Source organism: Phaseolus vulgaris, chromosome 11, assembly GCF_000499845.2.
Source record: "Phaseolus vulgaris cultivar G19833 chromosome 11, P. vulgaris v2.0, whole genome shotgun sequence".
NCBI classification, from domain to species: domain Eukaryota; kingdom Viridiplantae; phylum Streptophyta; class Magnoliopsida; order Fabales; family Fabaceae; genus Phaseolus; species Phaseolus vulgaris.
The window spans coordinates 2,430,596-2,451,898 of NC_023749.2; the positions used below are offsets into that span (position 1 = coordinate 2,430,596).

A 21,303-nucleotide genomic window follows, 5' to 3' on the forward strand; every position below is an offset into this window, starting at 1 on the left:
TTAACATGTCTTCTAAATATATATATACACAAACACACACTGTGTGTAAGAGTGAGTTGGATCAACCCCATGCATCAGAAATTTTTAGGATTCACGAAACAACTACGCATTTTTTATTTGAGAGGCGAGTCTGAGGCAATTTCTCCCTCCACCATATCAATTTCAACATGCACCCAATCAACTCTAAAAAATACAAAAATACCCTTCCTAAATGACGAAAATAACTTTATATAAAAATGGGAAAAATTATTTTTGAAACTTTTATTTGAAATATTTTGGATTTAAATTTTCGGAACATATTTTTGAATTTTGAAATTTTTTATCCAGGATGTATTTTTAGTTGTGTTCAGAATTTTTTTTTCGGCATGTATTTTTTTATTTCTCAATTATAATTATTATTTTGGATTTTTTAATTTGGAATAAGGGTAGTTTTGAAAATTTAAAAAATTGATATGGTGCAGGAGGGTAGTTTTCGAAATTTAAAAATTTGATATGGTGGAGGTTAAAATTGATATGGTGCAGGAAGAATTTGCCCGAGTCTGAAATGAAAATCCAGCCCAATTCAATACAAATCCATTGGACCGCGGCTTCTCATACGGAGCTAAATCTCGCGGCTTAGATCACCTACAAAATTGAATTCCATGAAGATGAATATATCAGAATTATCTAATAATTCTTGTTCCATAGTTATATGTGATTTTCACTCAAATATTGTTATGGCAAGTTGTTAACTAATTTCTACATGGTTCCAACTCTCTACTTCACAATTTTCTTGGACATCTTCACTTATTTCAGTTTGAATTTTTCTAAATTTTCAGAATGATAAGTGTTACTAGAGAACTGAGGTAAAAAAAAAAAAAAAAACACTCTGTACATGTAGGTAACACTGTCTGCTGGTCTTGGAAGTGATTGACACTGTCAATGTAACGTCTCCAAATATGGATAGAGTGCCCCTTAACAAATAAAACAAGTTCGCCGCTTAAAACTTAAACATTAAGCTATATCGGCAGGAATCGATTCACTGTTCATATAACAGTCACCAAACCAAAAACAATGAACTATTTAACAAAATGGGGGACTTAAGACCAACTAAACAGGTGCGAAACAACGATAAATAATGGTTTTTATTTACAATTGAGATCAAAGTTAGGGGGCTTGTGATGAGGGAGCTCGAGCAGCACGCCTTTGCAGTGCCTTCAATCTATTTGCTTCCATACGAGCTCTCTGATCTTCTGTTATCTCAGCTTTGCCAGACTGGCTGGATCCATTATTTTGGACTTCCTCTGCTGTGTTTTCGGTTGCTTTACTTTTTGAAGCCATGCTAGTGCCAATCACATTGTCCGTGGACTGAGAAGGTTCCTGTAATAAAATAGGAAGGTGGATTACGTCATTAAGACTGACATAGGCTCCTTGTTACAACTTTTGGTTTGATTGAAAAGGTAAATACGAATTAACAGACATGAAGAGAAAGAAATGTAAAAGAAAATAAGCTACACTCTGATTTGTTTTAGGTTTTTACTTCTGCATACCACTGGACAAGGATAACTGAACTGCGATTAGCTTTTTTTCACTATAATTCAGATCACTCATAATCTTCTGACAAATTTGTCGGAACCAGTATCCTAAAGAGATAATTTCATATTCCTGATTGGTTTAGATAAATACTGTTGATAGGGTTTCTTTCACCAAGCAAAACATTCAAAGTTGTTTTTACAGATACATTAAAACATATCACATTATAAAAGAACTAATTTTGTCTAATGTAAATTAACTTACTTCGGTAGCTTTATCATATATATCATTAAGCATGTCTTCCTGAATGTCAGTAATATTTTCAGAATCCGCAAACACATCTTTCTCTTGAAGAGTTGCGCCCCCATCTTCAGCAGATCCAGCAAATCCTAAAGGAAAAATTTAGAAAAATGCATGAGTATCTAAATAAATATAACCTAACTAACTAAATCTAGTCAATAATCATAACAATGTTCCAGTGAATTATATTGAATCAGACGGCTGCCCTATTATTGCAATAAGTTATGGGGAAGTTTGTTCAAAATTGAAGATCGAACCTAGAATTGGTCGAGTTGGATCAAATTGTCGATTTGTGCAATTTAACATTTAAGAGATACACACATGCTTGACGAAAACGAAACTTAAAAGAAATGATTTCTAAGTAAAAACTATATCCGAATAACTAAATACAGAGCTGGTTAAGTCAATCAGCGGTACTCATTAACCGTACTTCGAACACCATCAACTATTTGAATTGATAATTGATCCTAGCTGAAAATAACATGCAAAAAATTGTATGTCCTATATTAGGTGTTGTTCTATGTAATTAATTTATAATCACACATCCATTAGAACATAAGTTAAAACTTAAAACCAACAGACTAATGTATCTTGAGACCATGGTAGCAAAATTATGGTGAAGTAGATACCGTGTTCATCAATTGGAATGTCATGCACAACCAGTGGTTCACGCAGTTTTGTTGGATCTCCACCACTTGCAACTCTTTCTCTCAATTCTCCAAGGCATGTCTGCTTATAGAACGGGAGAAAAAGTTAACTGATGGTCACTAAGAATCCCTTTTTTGTGTAGATTGAAAACTGGAGGTATACATATAAAAACAGAGGTATACATATAATTGATAATGCAACAGACACAGCCTCTCAACAAATACAAACACACAGACTTCATATAAAAGAAACACCAGATGAAATGAAGAAATTGATATTTTAATTCACGTATGTATCAACTGAATTCAAAAACAGGTCTTGAATGAAAATCTTTTACGGCAAACAGTTCTAGAAACATAGATGATGTATTCGTAGATTAAAGAAGTAGCATCCTCTTTGCACGAACAAAAGGCTAATATGTACATTTTCAGCAACAAAGAACTACTTCCAAGAAAGTTACCCATGATGATTGTTCCATTTGATGTGCATTTTGGTTACCATGGGCAATGGCAGCTGGCCACTTCAATGATTATAGTTTATTTATAGCAACAATACTTTAAACATTGGGATCTTGGACAGCTATGGAATACTTGTTGAAACACAAATCTCACTTAATCTTCTAGATTACACTGGGTTTCTAGAAGCATTGTGCTTAACATAGAACAAATTCTGTCCACGTATTTTACCAAATCCATAACCATCTGAAAGTATCATCATCGTAGTAAAAAAACTTTACCACAATCCAAGATTCTTTCAATTCCATAAATATATCATAAAATAAAAATATAGTAGACTTCACAACAAACAATGAACAAAATTTTGATGTCGTCCTTTGAGTGATATAATTGTTTTACGAGGTACAGAATTAAAGTTTCACTTTGTTATACCTTTAATGAACAGGTTTGCAATATAAAACTCTACTTTTAATTGAAGAACAATACCAAAAGAACTACATCCAAGTAGAGTCCTACAATAACCTAGTGCGGTCTCAAATTAATTATGCAAAACCAACATGATAATTAAGAATAATTTAGCAGCCAAGTAGATTAAATCAATTTTACAAAATTGTAACAAGACGTACGGCATGAGTGCAATTCTTAAACTAGTGTCACAGACACCTAACGGTATGATATAACCTATCTACTACTCTTTTTATCTTTCTCTATATTGAGCGTAGTTGCATGCCAACATCTATAACCAAACAAGTACACGATGATAGACAGTTTGAAAAAATATAGTGAGGAGAAACAGTACCTTGACACGCCTGGTAGCAGCAACTTTCTCCACTTTATGAATAAACTGATTGAAAGAGTAATAAGGAAGCAAGCGAGAGTGCCATTCGGTGTACAGCTGAAGCAGGTTACCCAAATCACGAACCTATAAAAAAGCGCACGCATCATAAAACAATTCAAAGGAGTGGTCCAAAAGCAAACCGAGCCAGTTACGACAAGAAAGTACCAATGAGCACGCGTAACGAAGAGAGAGCACAAAATTTTAGAAAGAAAAGAAAACGCATACACTAACGCTGGCTCAAATTGCAAACGGCGCGCATTGAATTAAAAAAAAAAAAAAAAGTGATTGAGATTAACTGAAACAGGAAATCACCTCGTGGCCGCGACCACGGTATTTGAACTGGTGAGGAAAATAACGAAGGACGTAACCAAGGCCTTCGTCGGAGAGAAGAATCTCCGGTGTTAGTTTGGGCTTTGCTCGGGGGAGTTTCTTGGGCTTTTCGGCGGCGGATCTGGGCTTGAAAGAAGAGGAAGAAGGAGTAGAAGTGGGATCGGTGGAGGTGTTAGGGTTTGGATTGGGATTGGGAGCAGAGAAAGGACAATCTCGTGACCAGTGACCAGGTCGGCCGCACTTGTAACAACCTGTGGCGGTTGCTGTTCCTTTTCCCTCCATTTTTCTTACTTCTCACTGTTCACTCTCCTTCTACAAAACACCATCTATCGATCTTGTCTGCAGAAATTTAATTGGGTTTTTCACTCTGTTTTCGCGGGAAATGGCGGGAAACACAAAATAGCCTTAACAGTAACAATATCAAAATGTCACTTTGGTCCAACTTGTCTTTTGGGCCCCCAACATAACAGGATATATCAAAATAACCTGCACCCCTACATTTTTCTTTCTGCACCCCCATAATTTTATAAATTTCGCAACTGACTCCCACAATTTCGGGATCTGGGAGTGTGTGTTACGGATTCATCAATCTGTAAGTGAATCATGTTGCATTCTGGATGAGTGGGTGTTCAAAAAACAAAGTTTGCATAAATTATTGATTTCCGGATTGTTGAATTCGGAAGCCAAATTTCTATTAGGAATTGGTGGATCTGGAATGATTTTTTTCAATTATGGATTTCTGAATCTGGAATGCATATTTTGATTTACGGATTGGTGGATCCGGAATGGTTTTTTCAATTATGAATGTTTTGCATTTTTTTATTTTGGATTGACACTATCATTTATGTACTACTGGAAGCATCAATCCTGGAGATTACTGAATGCACCAATCTGAAAATTTACCAGAGCGTCAACCCGAAAATTTATCGGATTTCATAATCCAGAATACAAAAAAAAATGTACAGTTTATATAGGGACAGTTTTGTCTTTGCGCAACCTTATGGGGGTGCAGGAAGAAAAATATAGGAATACAGGAAGAAACTGCCTTGTTTCAATACGAATACCAATAGTCCAATAGTTATTATTTACAGCCATAGATTTTATGTCCACACTACCATCCCTAAAAGCATGGGCTCCTCCGCCTAGTCTAACCGTTTTGTCATTTCTCACCCGGTTTATACTATATCCACCACCTTTTCTAGAAAACTTGGGTCTTCCGATTGGGCAACAATTTTCTATTTGAATCACCCCATTTTATTTATACACCAAAAACTTTCATTTCCTCTAAAAAGTGTGGGCCCTTTCCGTGCACCCATTTTGACATTATGCCAAAATAAATTTTAGATACTTGTATGACCATACGTGTCATGTAATTTAATATAAAAATGAAGTAAAATTTATAATAAATATGAAACTTCTTCATACCAAATTCTCTTTAATAGTAAGAATGACGTGATTATTTTTTGGATATAAACGGAAATATATAAGATAAGGATAATCTTTGCTGGTACACTTTTTTAAAATTCAATCTCTCATTGACACAAACTTAGCATTTTTCAAAAATCATCTTTGACTTTTATAATAATTTATTTTGTGAATGGGAGAAATTTGTGGTGCTTCTTCCATTCGGCTATCCCTAAAGATACTATTTATCACCCTATGAGTTTATATTTGCACTACCAACCCTGCCTAGCCCAGCAGTTTTGCTATTCGTCACCCCGCTTTATAATATCTCCACCACCTTTTCTAGAAAACTTTGGACCAGTTTGCCTAAATAAAGTTCCTATATGGAATAATTTTTTAAATAAGTTTGTTTCTCTTTCAAATATTTTATGAGTAGACATAATAGGTTAGTTAAAGTAAAAGTTAGGTAATTCTCCATTTTGAGTACTTAATGAGTGTGATGTGCCAAATCAGTAACTTTTCACACTATTTATTGTTCCAATCCAATGAGTGTGATCCATACATTTTGTAGTGCATCTTAGCCTGCAACTCTAACACTCACCTCTATATGTTTAGTGTGATACAAAACTAGAGATGAAAATGTAAAATTAAAATAATAAAGTTAGATATAAGTGTATGTGATAGAAAACTTTTACATAGAATTATTAATAAGTCAAATATTAATTATTTTTAAGCATTTAATTGTCAGGTATATATATATATATAATACCATATCATTTCTTTCCTCTCTTAAATAACTTTATTATGCACCTGTTTATGCTAATTTCAATTATTTATAAACTTGTAATACATTTTAATTGCATTCCATTTCAAAAAGTGTATCATGCCATTTAATTACTTTTAGTATTGTCCTGGTCCATCAGGCACCGTCAATCATAGATTTTATCTTCCAGTTTTAGCAAGTGAGAAAAAAAAAACAAAACTTTATTCAAGTAATAATAATCTTTTTGTTATTTTAATTATTTTTAAAATTTTAACAAATAATAATTTTTTATCAAATGATCATAAAAAAAATGAGTTCAAAGCTCTTCTCGGAATAATTTGAAATATAATAATTTTGCTTCAACAATATTGCTACTTTGCTTTCCAACAACAGTAAATGATTAGGAGAAAAAGAATATAAATCCAATAATGCCATTGAATGAGAAGAAAATTTTGCTCATTCAAAAAATTTTGGTAAAACATGTCTCACCCATGTCATCATTATTGTTTAATGTTAGTAATACTAATAATAATTTTCAGTACTAATAATAATTATCTTTCTATTTTTTATTAATATTTTATAATACAATTATCATTTTTATGTTTAATATGGTAGTTCTATTCAGATTCATTCTAGTTTTGGTTTCTAAATTTAAAATAAAAATAAAATTATAATTTCAATCTTTAAATATTAAATAGCATAATTTAATTAATTTTACTTTATATTTATTATAACTATAAAATATTTAATATGTTAAATAATAAATAATTTTGAAACATAATCAATATTTTAGTTTTAAAATTAGGTAGTTATATTTTTTTTGGTTACAATGTTTAGTGTCCCAATCCTTATACAACCTACACTCTACATAGTCATGCTTCTTAATCGAATTGTTGGATTACACATAATTGTTCATGACTCAATAGAGATTACATTAAAAAGTTTCTTTCCTTTTATGAATGTTGAGCTACCTCACAAGGCTAACAACAAATATGTAGAATTTGTTGCATCATACCAGTAAACATCTCGTGGTCCCTCATCTTGAATCTGCTTCACCGTTACAATGAAGCATGTGACTTAACCTACCTTTATTGTGAAAAATGTGACTTATTGACTAACTCTTCAGCATGTTCTTTTTATTGACATTTTTTTTTATCACAAGACAGACATATTTAAATGGAAAACATGATAATACTAAAACTAAAAATAAAAAAGAAACATAACAATTCAAAGTTTCTAAATGATAAAAACAAAAACAAAAACACTTTTGGAGTACCATATTAGTGTCTTCTGCCATAGGCATAGCTTATCGCGTGCTTGCACAAAAAAGAAAGCATCCACTCTTCTCTCGTGTATTACATGAAGCTGGTTTTCAACATATTGGTTGACAGCACACACATTGTTACAGTGAGTTAGACATTGTGCAGAATAATTATAAGGTTGATGTTAATGTTTGATAAATTATAGTAAATAGATGCAATAATGTTACTGAGTAATATAAGTGTTGCTAGTACCTTCTCATGTGGGTCAAAAAGAGTATAAGTCTTGTCATCATTCATTAGTAAATTTTAATTTTAATATTTTGATATCTCACTATGAAAAAACTTGTTAAGCAAAGAAACATGTGAAAAGAGATGGGTGCATTAATGCATTACTATTATCATCATCTCATTTTTTTTAGTTCTATGTTTCTTTCGAAAGATTCAAATTATTCTTCCAAATTTGTGGCCAATATATAGTTACAATAAATATTTTAATTATTTAATTATTGGAGTAATTTTGTAATAAGTTATTTTATGAAAATTGTTAATTAGTATAATGATTTTTTATATTTATATTCCTTCTTTTTAAGATTTTAATTATTCATTTAATTTAATTAATTATATATATATATATATATTAAAGTTGATTTGGTGTTGAAACTTGAAGTTTTTTTACCTCCCCTGCAGAGCCTAAAAGCGAGCACCAAGAGAGTAAAATGAACTTTGAGTAGAAATTGGTGTTTTTTTGTTTTTTTCTTGTAGTCACTGCAAAAATATAATAACCATTGAAATGTGGCAACCTTTTAGTCACTGCAAAAATATAATAACCAACCAGAAATATAAATACAACATTTTTGCCAGAAAGAAAGAACCAACCAAGATGGCGCAATACCGAATTTTAGTACGAGTTTCCAATCAAATCATCAAATATCAGAAACCTCTTCAAACATGTTGGTGATTTGAAGTTTTATAAATATATTTCTTACACATTTCCAATTACCAATAACACACCAACATTCCCATCAAAGTTGATCTAACGGTTTTAAATTTATTTACTATTTAACATATTAAATATTTTATAGTAATGCTATAAAATAATAATGCTATTTAGTATTTAAAGATTGACACTATAATTTTATTTTATTTTTAAATTTAGAAACCAAAATTATAATGAGTCCTAAGAACTACCATAACTAAACATAAAAATGATAATTATTTTAAAATAATTCTATTATAAAAATATTAATAAAAAATATAAGGATACATTGGGATATCTTTTATCGAACTTTTTTCTCAAACATGTTTATATTCTTTGGCTAACAAGTTTTTTAATTATATTATAAATCATACAAATATTAAGATATAAATATTTAAAATATTATCTTTAAAAAATACTGTAAGATGGAACACGAAACAAAAGGTTTATATCATTACAATCCTTATAATTTACGAGTTCACATAATCTCAATACTGGAAATTTAAGTTTTATAACACGTGAAATTTTTTTATGCTATAAATCAAATTTAAAGACTTATAAAAGTATAAATAAATCAATTATTATTTTTTATTAGGTTCGCAAATAATCAATTATTATGTCAAGAGATAATAATTATGAGTTCAAAATATGTTTTTTAAAGTTCTAAACTTATGAGAAGTTATAATTGATTATTTTGTCTAAATTTACTTTGTTATATAGTCAGGTTTAAAAAATTATAATACTTATGATATTGTTTATGCACAAGATATTTTTATATTAGGGGAGTCTAGTTGTACTTGGGTTGCATCCCAATTGAGTTTTTTTATGCAAATTTTCTGTTTTAAAATTTGTTTAGCAAAACTAATTCATTAAATGAAACTGTACTGATTATAGCACACGAGAAAAGTAATCGGAGAGAGATCGTTGAAGTAATACTTTCATAAGTAATAAAATACAATTGATGATGTGTTGGTAGTTTCTAAGCTTTTTCAATACTCATTCCTTCATTGTTGATGTTGAGATGGTCGAGTCGAGTATTTACAATTGCACTTTGACGTTCGAGTCAGTGCTACTGTTTTTTATGTATTCTTGTGAAATGTGAAAAACGTATCTCACTACTTCTCATAAGGTTCTATTTATAATACCTGGTTCATGGACTTTGGTTCTTATGGGTTGAGTCAATTATTAATTGACATGCTTGGTGGTTCTGGATGCACGAACATGTATCTTACACTTTTATCTCTTGCATTAAAGATATTTAGTTTTCCATATAGAAACTAATCTATTCCTTGAAATGTTAAAATGTTTGGTGTCTTCAGGGAATGGTTGTAACTTATATGGACATCACAATACATATAAAAACTAAAAGATACTTTTACATTTGTTTATTTGAAAATATGTCTCGTAACCACGGTAAAAAAGTGTTAAGATGAATTAGACATTTAAGTTTGCTAGTTTATATGTTATTCGTGTAATACGTGAGTAGACTACATATATTAGTCCTCAAATATTTAAGTAGATGATCCCATTTCAACCTAATTTTTATAGGTTCAATAGTGACGAGTCAAAAAATAATTCACATTGTCACTTTAATGAAAATGGATTAAAAAGATATGTGAAAGAAGAAGATATAAATAGGCATTTTGAAATAAAAGATCATTTTGAAAAAAAGGAAATGGTTTAAAAAAATGTTACAATTTATTAAATTAACATTATGAATAATGGACATATATTTTACGAAGAATAATTAACTTTACAATTATCTAAATTAATTTTAATTATTTTATTTTAACTATTTTATTACATAAAAGATAATGCTAAAAAATTAATAAAAAATAGATAAGACGTATTTTTTTGATTGTAGTAAAATTATATCAAAATAACATTAAATATTTCAAAATGAATAAACAGTATACTTAGTTTTAAATATATTAAAATATTAAAAATCTAATTTAAATCAATATCAAACTTTTTAGATTTTGTTTTCTCTGTTGCTAATCTGAAGAGAGAGAATGCAATAATGTGATAAAATAATTGATGGGTGATATAATGCAATATTGTACCGGTCGGCACCGGGCGACCGCGTGGTTCGAATTAAATTATCTAATTAAGCAAGGAACGTGGTTATACGTGGAATAAACGGTTACAATTCCCGTTGAGCAACAAACACACGTGAGTACTCCCTGGATTTTCGGGAACATCCTCTATATCCCAGGAAACCATCTAACACGACCCAAGGACCACGAAACACGTCGCGAGCCACCAACCGTTTGACCCCAATGGCCCAAGCCCAAGTGAACATACAAAAGGGAGGGAAAAGAGGAAAAAAGGTACGTTTTTTCATATTATCAGAGATTCTCACTGGAAAAGATTGCTGACTTGAGCGTCGGAGTACAATCGCAGGTACCCCCACCGGCCCGAGACACGCAGAGAAGAAGGAGACTTGAAGAACAGGACAATTAAGAGTGAAGCAGACACCTTGTATCGACGTGGACCAACATTACTCAGTCCCCAATATCCATACAAGTACAATTGGCGCCCACCGTGGGGCCGAGTAATCACTATTCCCAGACCTAGAGGTACCAACGCTCGAGGATGGGTTCAACGGCGAACAACAACAATGATACTGCCACGAAAGAACATAGGACGATACTCCAAACCCTCCAGATTCAGATGCAGAAGTTGCTCCAGAGGGGAGTCATTGATCAGCTGCGTCAAGATGAAGAGAAGAAAAGACAGGAAGAGAAACGCCAGCGACATGCGGAATAGATAGCTCAACTGAAGGAGCAGAACAAAAGATTGATGGAAAGACTCGAGCAATCTGAATGTGAAGGACATTCACGTGCGCCTTCTCCACCGCCACTCCAGTCAGGAACGAAGACAATAGTCCAAACAATAGCCCAAACTATACCTCCCACATCACTCGTGCAGCACACCCAGGTAATCCTAAACAGGGTAGAAAACCCGAGAGGCCATCCGTTCACTGATGATATCATATCCACTCCCCTCCCTGACAAGTGGAGAGGCCTAATGATAAATCTTTACGATGGATCCACAGACCCAGACGAACATCTAAACATATTTAGAACTCAAATGACCCTTTACACAACTGATCGGACGGTGTGGTGTAAAGTCTTCCCCACCTCTCTCAGGGAAGGCCCCCTTGGATGGTTCTCTGATCTTCCACCCAATTCCATTACAAGCTTCGACGCTTTGGAATTGAAATTCACCACACAATATGCCACAAGTAGACCTCATCGGACGTCCTCCATGTCCCTCCTGAATGTCAAACAAGAAAGGGGAGAATCATTAAGAACATTCATGAACAGATTTAGCAAAGTGTGTATGAGCATTCGTAACCTTAATCCAGAAATAGCCATGCATCATTTGGTCTCGGCCATACTACCTGGAAGGTTCACTGAAAGTCTTATCAAACGGCCCCCGTGTAATATGGATGAATTAAGAACAAGAGCGACAAAGTTCATGCAGATAGAAGAACACATTGATTATCATCGAAAGACACATGTAGAGAACGCGGACAGAGGTAAAGGGATTCGCCCCCCCATAGTGCCGACCGACCGAGATCGCCATCGCCCCAACAGGGATCCCCGCTTCCACAGCTACACTCCCTTGATTGTACCTATGGGGAAAGTTCTAGACGAAGCACTACAAATTGAATTGATTCCGACACTAAAGCAGTCGCAAACCCCTCCCAATGCCGATACCAGTAAACGTTGCCAGTACCATCGTAACTACGGTCACACGACCGAAGGATGCCAAGCACTAAAAGATAAAATTGAAGAGCTTGTCCAGGCCGGTCACCTCCGTAAGTTCGTGAAAGCTACCGTTACTACATCCAGATCACCCCAACGTGATCATGATCCCCGAGAACGTGCAGGACGAAAAGACGACCGAACCTGCGACAATCACTATCGTTCGAACATAAGGAAAAGAAGCGAAAGTCCGGTTCGACGAACGAGACCTAAAAGCGAAAGCCCTGAGTGTAGGAGCCGAACTAAACAGAAAGTTCGTGCGGTCATCAATACAATCGCTGGACCGGTATCACTCGGCCAGCCCCCTTAAGAGATTAACTACATTGCCGGTGGTTTTGCAGGTGGAGGATGCTCTAATTCAGCAAGGAAGAAACATTTAAGGGCAATTCAATCCGTTCATACCTCCACACAACGCCGACCGCACATGCCACCAATCACTTTCACCGACGATGATTTCACAGCAATTGACCCATCTCAAGATGATCCTATGGTAATAACTGTGGAGATAGACAAATTCGCAATCGCAAAAGTCCTAGTAGATCAAGGCAGCTTGGTCTACATCCTTTATTGGGAAACATTTAAGAAAATGAAGATCCCAGAGGCGGAGATACAACCTTACAACAAACAGATAGTTGGTTTCTCAGGAGAAAGGGTCGACACGAGAGGATTTATTGATTTATACATTACATTTGGCGACGATTACCTCAGTAAAACCATCAACATACGATACATACTCGTCAACGCCAACACATCGTACAATATTTTGCTCGGTCGTCCATCTATCAACAGGTTGAAAGCCATTGTCTCAACTCCTCACTTAGCTATGAAGTTCCCCTCAGTCAATGAAGATATAGCAACCGTGCATATAGATCAGAAGATAGCACGAGAGTGCTATGTAGCTAGCCTGAAGGTGGAGCCGACCCGAAGGCTTTATACCACGTCGACCGAGCGAACCACAAAGCGAAGAGGCCAGTCTCCAGAAAGACGTTCTAAAGGAAGAGAATCTAGAAGACACTTAGTCGCTTTAGTTGATCTGGATCCTCGACTGGATGATCCCCGGATGGAAGCAGGGGAAGATCTTCAACCCATATTCCTCCGTGACAAAGACCGAAAGACGCACATGGGAACGTCTCTCAAACCAGACGACCGAGAGGCGATCGATAAGACATTAACAAAAAATGCTGATCTTTTCGCTTGGACGGCTGCAGACATGCCAGGGGTAAAATCAGATGTAATTACCCATCGGTTGTCTGTCTATAAAGAGGCCAGGCCGATCGCTCAAAAGAAAATGAAACTAGGTGAAGAACGGCGCAAAGCCGCACGGGAAGAAACAGACAAGCTAGTTCAAGCTGGTTTTATTCAGAAGGCCCACTATACTGTTGAAGCTGGAGGAAGCTTCTTCCCTACCAAGACTTGATGTGTGTTTGATGAAGAAAATGGCTTGAGCACTTTGAAGATTGTAATAGGTTTTTAGATTCATATGTAATTAGGCTTGTAAGTGTGTATGATTGCCAACCTATCCTAGATGCCTAACCAAGTCTAGATCAAGCACATGGTGTGGTTAAATGGTTTTTGAAAAGCCTTTTGAAATGTTTTTAACAGTTTTAAAACAGTACACAAATAAATCTGTTTTATGGAGAAAGAATCTGTTTATTTCTTCTCTGTTAAAAAGGCTTTTGTTAAATAGTTTTTTAAAAGCTTTTTAAAATGGTTTTAACAGTTTTAAAACAGTACACAAATAAATCTGTTTTATGGAGAAAGAATCTGTTTATTTCTTCTCTGTTAAAAGGCTTTTCTAAATTTCTGTTAAGGCACCAAGGGAAAGCTCAGTTCGTTATTTCAGTTAAGCTGAGCTGGCCTGTGCGTTATACTTTAATCTGTTTCACTGAGAAAGAACAGGTTTATTCCTTGGTGAGTTGAAAGGTTTTTCACAAGTTAGTTAGGGCTCCAAAGGTACCACTCAGACAGTTATTTCTGTTAAGCTGAGTTGGCAGTTTTCACAAATAAATCTGTTAAGATTCAAAACTGAATCTGTTGTTTTCTTAACTGCTTTTCAACTGTTTTTTGAAAAGAAGTTAGAAACTGTTTTCTATATAAACAATGTCTCTCTCACATGAATTAGTGCTGAGGAATTACGCTTTTAACAGAGATCAAACAATTTCCATGTGAGAAGAAGGATTGAAAAGAGTTTTTGAAAGGTTTCCAAAGAGATTTTCAAGTGTGCTTGTTCTAGGAAACCTTGAATCTTGGTGAAGGTGCTGGTGCAGTTTCTGCAGCAAATTGAACTACTGGTTTTGAGTTCTTGCATCTTCTTTTCAGGTGTAATCTTTCCTTTATTCTGTTGTGTAAAGGTGTAAGTGTTAGTCACTCCTTGATAGGGTTTCTTGGAGTGCAAGGTGTGCTGAAATAGGGTTTTTCAGCATTGTGTGTGTTGTTCTTGTAGTGTTCAAGAACTGCTGGTTTTGTAAGTGATTGGCACTGTTTTTAGTGAATTCCACCTTGGGGTAAGGTGAGACTGGATGTAGCTCTGTATGAGTGAACCAGTATAAAAACGTGTGTATCTTGCATTCTCATCCCTGCACTCTTTTCTGATCTTTTGCTTAATTCTGTCAAGAACTAAATCTGTTCTTTTTAAATTGAATCTGTTAATTCTGGGTTAAGTGAAAACTGTTCTTCCTGTCTTGTTAAAGTTTTCTGTTCATAAACAAGGTTGCTGCATATAATGGCTTAAGTGAATTGTGAACAAACTGACCATTCATTAAAACCTGAGAAAGGATCATACTTCTTGAAATCTTGTGTTGTGTAAGTTTGGTTGATCTATAAGCATAGCTATATCCTTCATCCTCACAATATTAAGCTGATCTGGTTCTGTTCTAATTCTCTGCTGATCACAATTTTACAGTGAACAAAATTCAAATTGTGCTAATACTACTCTGAAGAATCAATCTGTTTCATGTAAAAACAATCAGTTCTTTTTGCCTCTGGAATACTGAAAAATTGTGTGTTCTTGCGAAAATTTTATAAGCTCAATTCACCCCTCCCCTCTTGAACTTAGACACTAATAGACCCAACATATACAACGTGGCTAGCCAATGTAGTGATGGTAAAAAAGGCGAATGAAAAATAGAGAATGTGTGTAGATTATACAGACCTTAACAAAGCATGCCCAAAGGACTAATATCCCTTACCTACAATCGACCGATTGGTCGACGGTGCAGCCGGTCATCAAATCCTAAGTTTCCTTGATGCTTATTCGGGTTATAACCAAATACAAATGTACCACCGTGATCGAGAAAAGACCGCGTTTAGAACGAATTCTGATAATTTCTTCTATGAAGTCACGCCGTTCGGCCTCAAGAACGCCGGAGCCACGTACCAGCAACTTATGGATCACGTGTTCCACGATATGATCGGTCGGAATGTGGAAGTATATGTTGACGACATCGTCATCAAATCAGATTCTTGCGAGCAACATATTTTTGACTTAAAAGAAGTTTTTCAAGCCTTGCGTCAATATCGCATGCGTTTGAACCCGGAAAAGTGCGCGTTCGGCGTAGAAGGTGGGAAGTTCTTAGGCTTCATGCTCACCCATCGGGGCATAGAGGCTAATCCAGAAAAATGCAAGGCAATCACTGAAATGCGAAGTCCCAGCGGACTCAAAGAGATTCAGAGACTAGTCGGATGTCTTACATCGTTATCTCGGTTCGTACCAAAGCTTGCCGAACGAACGAGACCCATTATAAAACTTTTGAAGAAAACGACTAAGTTTGAATGGACAGATGAATGCGAACAAAATTTCCAACAGCTAAAAACATTTCTAGCATCCCCACCGGTCATCCAGAAACCAAACGCACGAGAACCCATTGTGGTCTACCTCGCTGTCTCCAATGAAGCAGTGAGTTCCGTTCTAGTACAAGAAATTGAAGCGGAAGAACGACCGGTATATTTCGTCAGCCGAGTCTTACACGACGCGGAGACTTGGTACCAAATGGTTGAAAAAGTTGCCTTAGCTTTAGTCATTACCGCATGACGGATGCGGATGTACTTCCAAAATCACAAGGTTATTGTTAAGACTAACTATCCCATTATGAAGATTCTCACCAAGCCTGACCTGGCCGGTCGAATGATAGGTTGGGCAGTCGAACTGTCAGAATTCCATATCGAATACCAACCCAGGGGGGCCATCAAGTCCCAAGCCCTTGCTGACTTCACAGCAAAACTCACTCCCTATCCGACCGAAGAAACTCCCCGATGGACATTATACGTAGATGGATCATCGAACAGTCGTTCGTCCGGAGCGGGAGTTGTACTTGAAGGACCAGGGGAGATTGTTATCGAACAAGCCATGAAATTTGAATTTAAAACTTCCAATAATCAGGCCGAATATGAAGCTATAATCGCAGGTCTACATCTGGCGATCGAGTTAGAGATAACAAATATAATTTGTAAGAGCGACTCCCGTTTAGTCGTCGGACAACTCACAGGGGAGTATGAGGTAAGAGAAACATTACTCTAGCAGTATTTTCATTTTGTGAAAAATCTTCTAAACAGGTTCAAAGAAATCTCATTCCAACACGTACGGAGGGACATTAACACTAGGTCGGACGCTCTATCAAGATTGGCTACCTTAAAAAAGAAAGGTGTCCACCGGTCGGCCATACACGTGACCCTCGCTAAACCAAGTGTTGGTACCGAAGAATGCATGGCGACCGACACTCAACCCAATTGGATGACTCCCATAAAACAATATCTGACTGATGGTGCATGCGATCCACACTTGGAGAAGACAATGAAACTACAAGCCGCCCGATACATACTCATTGGCCAAGATCTCTACAGGAGAGGGTACTCCCGTCCCCTCCTAAAATGCCTTAGTCCAGAACAGGTCACCTATGTAATGACCGAGTTACACGAGGGGATATGCGGAACCCATTCAGGGGCACGAACTATGTCCGCCAAAATTTTAAGAGCCGGATACTACTGGCCGACCGTACAGGGAGACTGCACCGAATATGTTCAAAAGTGTGTGAAGTGTCAGGAGTTCGGCACCTTGTCGCACCAAAAACCGGAACACCTGCACTACATCCTATCCCCCTGGCCATTTGTGAAGTGTGGAATGGATATTATCGGACCTTTCACACCCGGAAAAGGGCAATGCAAGTTCCTATTGGTTAGCATAGATTACTTTACCAAATGGATTGAGGCTGAACCATTAACAACCATCACCGCCCGTAACGTACAAAGCTTTGTATGGAAAAACATTATCTGCAGGTTCGGCCTACCTCAGATCATTATCACAGATAACGGTCGACAGTTCACCGACCGAGGGCTAGCCGAATTCTATGAGAAGCTCCACATCAGACACATCACGAGTTCGGTCGAACACCCTCAAACCAACGGTCAGGCGGAGGCCGCCAACAAAGTTATTCTCAATGAGTTAAAGAAGAGACTCGGCCCGTCCAAAGGAAACTGGACTGAAGAATTGTTAGAGGTTCTATGGGCCTATCACTATACTCCCCAATCAACGACTCAAGAAACACCTTACAGCCTGATGTACGGCACAGAAGCCATGATTCCGGTCGAAATCGGCGAGCCTTCACTGCGCCGACAGACATTAGACTTAGACTTGAACGAAGAAAGTCTACTAGTCGGCCTCGACCTCATCAATGAATTAAGGGACAAATGCAAGATAAGAGAGGAAGCATGCAAAATACGAGCAGCACGAAGGTATAACTCGAAAGTGAAGCCACGAAGATATCAGAAGGGAGATTTAGTTTGGCGCATGCGTAGCGACGCTCGGAAGGACGGTGGAAAGTTTTCAAGTAATTGGGAAAGACCATTCCGCATTTCCAACACAGCAACAGGAGGAGCATATTACTTAGAATATTTGTCAGGAAAATCTATACCGAGAACGTGGAATGCCACGCATCTCAAATTCTATTACAATTGATAAATGAATTCAGTGCACTCTTTCCTCGCTCGGTTGTTTTATCCCTAAGGAGGTTTCTACCGAGAAGGTTTTAACGAGGCACTTTAAAATTACCAACCTTGGTCAGAAATTAATATTCCAATTAACCGTTCGTTCGGTCGGAACATATAACTAAGGTTATCTGAATTATAACTTAAACGTTATCTGAATTATAACTTAAACGTTATCTGAATCAATTAACCGTTCATTCGGTCGGAACATATAACTAAGGTTATCTGAATTATAACTTAAACGTTATTTGAATCAATTAACCGTTCGTTCGGTCGGAACATATAACTAAGGTTATCTGTATTATAACTTAAACGTTATCTGAATTATAACTTAAACGTTATTTGAATCAATTAACCGTTCATTCGGTCGGAACATATAACTAAGGTTATCTGAATTATAACTTAAACGTTATTTGAATCAATTAACCGTTCGTTCGGTCGGAACATATAACTAAAGTTATCTGAATTACACTTAAACGTTATCAAAATTATAACTTAAACGTTATCAAACGACAGACACATTTTTTAAACATATATCCATACTAATATTAGCAATACGAAAACGAAGGTCAAATAATAGAAGACGTTAAAACAAACTTGTCTTTTGCCCACACCCCGGGTCCAGGTAACAATGAATTCAAACAATATCAATAGCGTCAGGATTGGTAGACTCCTCCGGTCGTATACCATCTCCCTGAGGCGCCTCAGCCATTGGATCAACAGTTTGTTCACTCTCTTCGGCCTCTTCGTCCCCAAGTGGCATCAGCCGACCATCTACGACATCCATGTTTGAATCATACCTCTCGTCGTCATCCGGCACCCCGTGGAAAAAGGCGACCTGCCGAACTCCCTGCCTGAAGGACTGCTCGTTGATACTCAACATAAACCCTTGAAGCTGTTCAACTTGGGCAGTCAGCAATTCCTTCTCCGCAGCCAGTCTTTCCTACTCCTTAATGGCATCCGCCCGGCTGCTACTTCATCTAAAGTAATCTTTAAAGCCTCTTGCTCTTTCCTGGCCAATTGAGCGTCAGTCCGAGCCTCATCCATAGCCTTTAAGGCATCCTTCAGTGAGACAGTCGATTCACTAAGCTGAGACTTCAATTTAGGAATCGATACTGTCTTCACTTTCCTTAACTCGTCCCCAAGGGCCCTAGTCGCCACAGCCGCACGACATTGCAGCTCGACCGTCTCTTCGACCATATCCAAAGTAGGAATATTGACAAAAATTTCCTCATCCTCCGGACGCAAGTCAAACTGCATTGTAGGTGCCACCCTGACGGATGACACCAACAAGCTAATAGGACTGCCCGACAAAGATGGAGCCTCCGTACGAGGCACCTTAGCAGGCCGCCCCCTCTTCTTTCCTTGGGCAAGAGCAGGAACAGCCTCCACCGGGACGACCTCCCGCTCGGTCGGCCGCGGGACAATCCCAGCGATGGTGGCTATCTTACTCTTATTAGCCTGCCTTTTCAAACTATTCATGTACTTCTTCAAACTCAGATCCATGCTCACAACAATATCTGCAAAATAAACACGAAGGTAAGAAACAAATACGTTGTTAATTGAACGACCGCAAGAAGAAGGTGCTCACCATTTAGGTCCGCCCACTGCTTGGACGACCCATAAAGGGCTATCAGTTCCCGCGTAGGAAGCCTACACGGTAGTTGATTCACAACCATCAAAATTTCTTGGTCGATGGGAGACAAAGATTCCCAAAGCCGATGGTCAAGGGAGGTGGGATTTTCCGTCCAATGGAATGGAAATTTTGTGCTTCCATCGGCATTATAGAATAGATCCCGGCCTTCCGGCTCGACAAACACTTTAAAAAAGTAGTCCTTAAAGTTCTTATAAGAGGTAGTGAAAGCAGCAAAGCGTACATTCCCCGGACGACTAGATAACGACAACCAACCTACTGGGGTACTCGGGTAAGTGTTATAATAATATAAAAATGATTTGGCGGTCGGCATAAGTCCAAATATCTGACAAATAACCCGAAAGGCTTGTAAAATGGCCCACGAATTAGGGTGCAATTGTGTCGGCGCGACGTTGAGAATCCGAAGGATACTCATGGTAAAATCATCAAAAGGTAAACTTACATGCAAATGGGAAAACAAAGTGCTATACACAAAGAAAAAGTCGTGCGGAGCATTCTCCCGGCCGTGACACACACGGTCGGTTATACCACATATATCGACATATAGCGCCTCGGCCGGACAATCTGGTGTTAGAAAGTTTTTATGGGTAGCGAGAAATTCATCTAATTTATCAGAGGACTTTATTTTACTGGGAATCCGAAGGACGCAGGATCGACCCAATCGTAACTTGGGTCGTCCGATGCTTGACTCGCACCGCGAGTCAAAGACGAACCCACGACACTCGAAGACCCCTCAGAGGAAGGCATGACTAACCTTGAAATGAAGAAGAGGACATCGGCAACAAACTCGGCACCTGGCAAACGAAGCAAGCGACGCGAAACTCAGAGCAAGAGAAACGGAAAACCCTCGACTCCACAAATGAAGCACTATTTATAGGCAAATAGGTGAGAAGCAAAACCCCTGCGTTCGTCTAGCACCATTAGATCGAATCTAATCTAACGATCAAACACGCTCGACATATGAAACGGCACGTAATCCTCACCATTCAATCGATCTAGATATGACAGCATCCCCAAACGGCAGCTCTGCCATGCGTCACATCTCTGCCACGCATTAATGTGCCAGCTATCAAGCATTGTCTCAAAAACCCCCTGCGTCTTATACGACTCTTCGTCCTTCCATGACCTCGAGCCTGGGGGGCAAGTGTACCGGTCGGCACCGGACGACCGCGTGGTTCGAATTAAATTATCTAATTAAGCAAGGAACGTGGTTACACGTGGAATAAACGGTTACAATTCCCGCTGAGCAACAAACACACGTGAGCACTCCCTGGATTTTCGGGAACATCCGCTTTGCACTCTTATTAGTTCTGCAGTGAGTGATTCTACATTTATTTATCTTTTGAAAAGAAAAAGGATCACAACTTTTAGACAAATATTTTTTTTTATAATTTTGACAGTGAATGAAT

At 37.1% G+C, this 21,303-nt stretch overlaps 1 protein-coding gene across 1 annotated transcript; it reads right to left on the reverse strand.

The window, feature by feature from the left end:
• Positions 1–875: 875 nt before the first annotated feature.
• Positions 876–4,479, reverse strand: LOC137837448 (uncharacterized). Its single transcript, XM_068646799.1, has 5 exons — positions 4,066–4,479; positions 3,715–3,837; positions 2,442–2,541; positions 1,777–1,901; positions 876–1,359 (listed from the first exon to the last, which is right to left on the reverse strand). Exons 1-5 carry the CDS (start codon positions 4,363–4,365, stop codon positions 1,147–1,149), a joined length of 861 nt encoding a protein of 286 aa, XP_068502900.1. The 5' UTR covers positions 4,366–4,479; the 3' UTR covers positions 876–1,146.
• Positions 4,480–21,303: the final 16,824 nt, after the last annotated feature.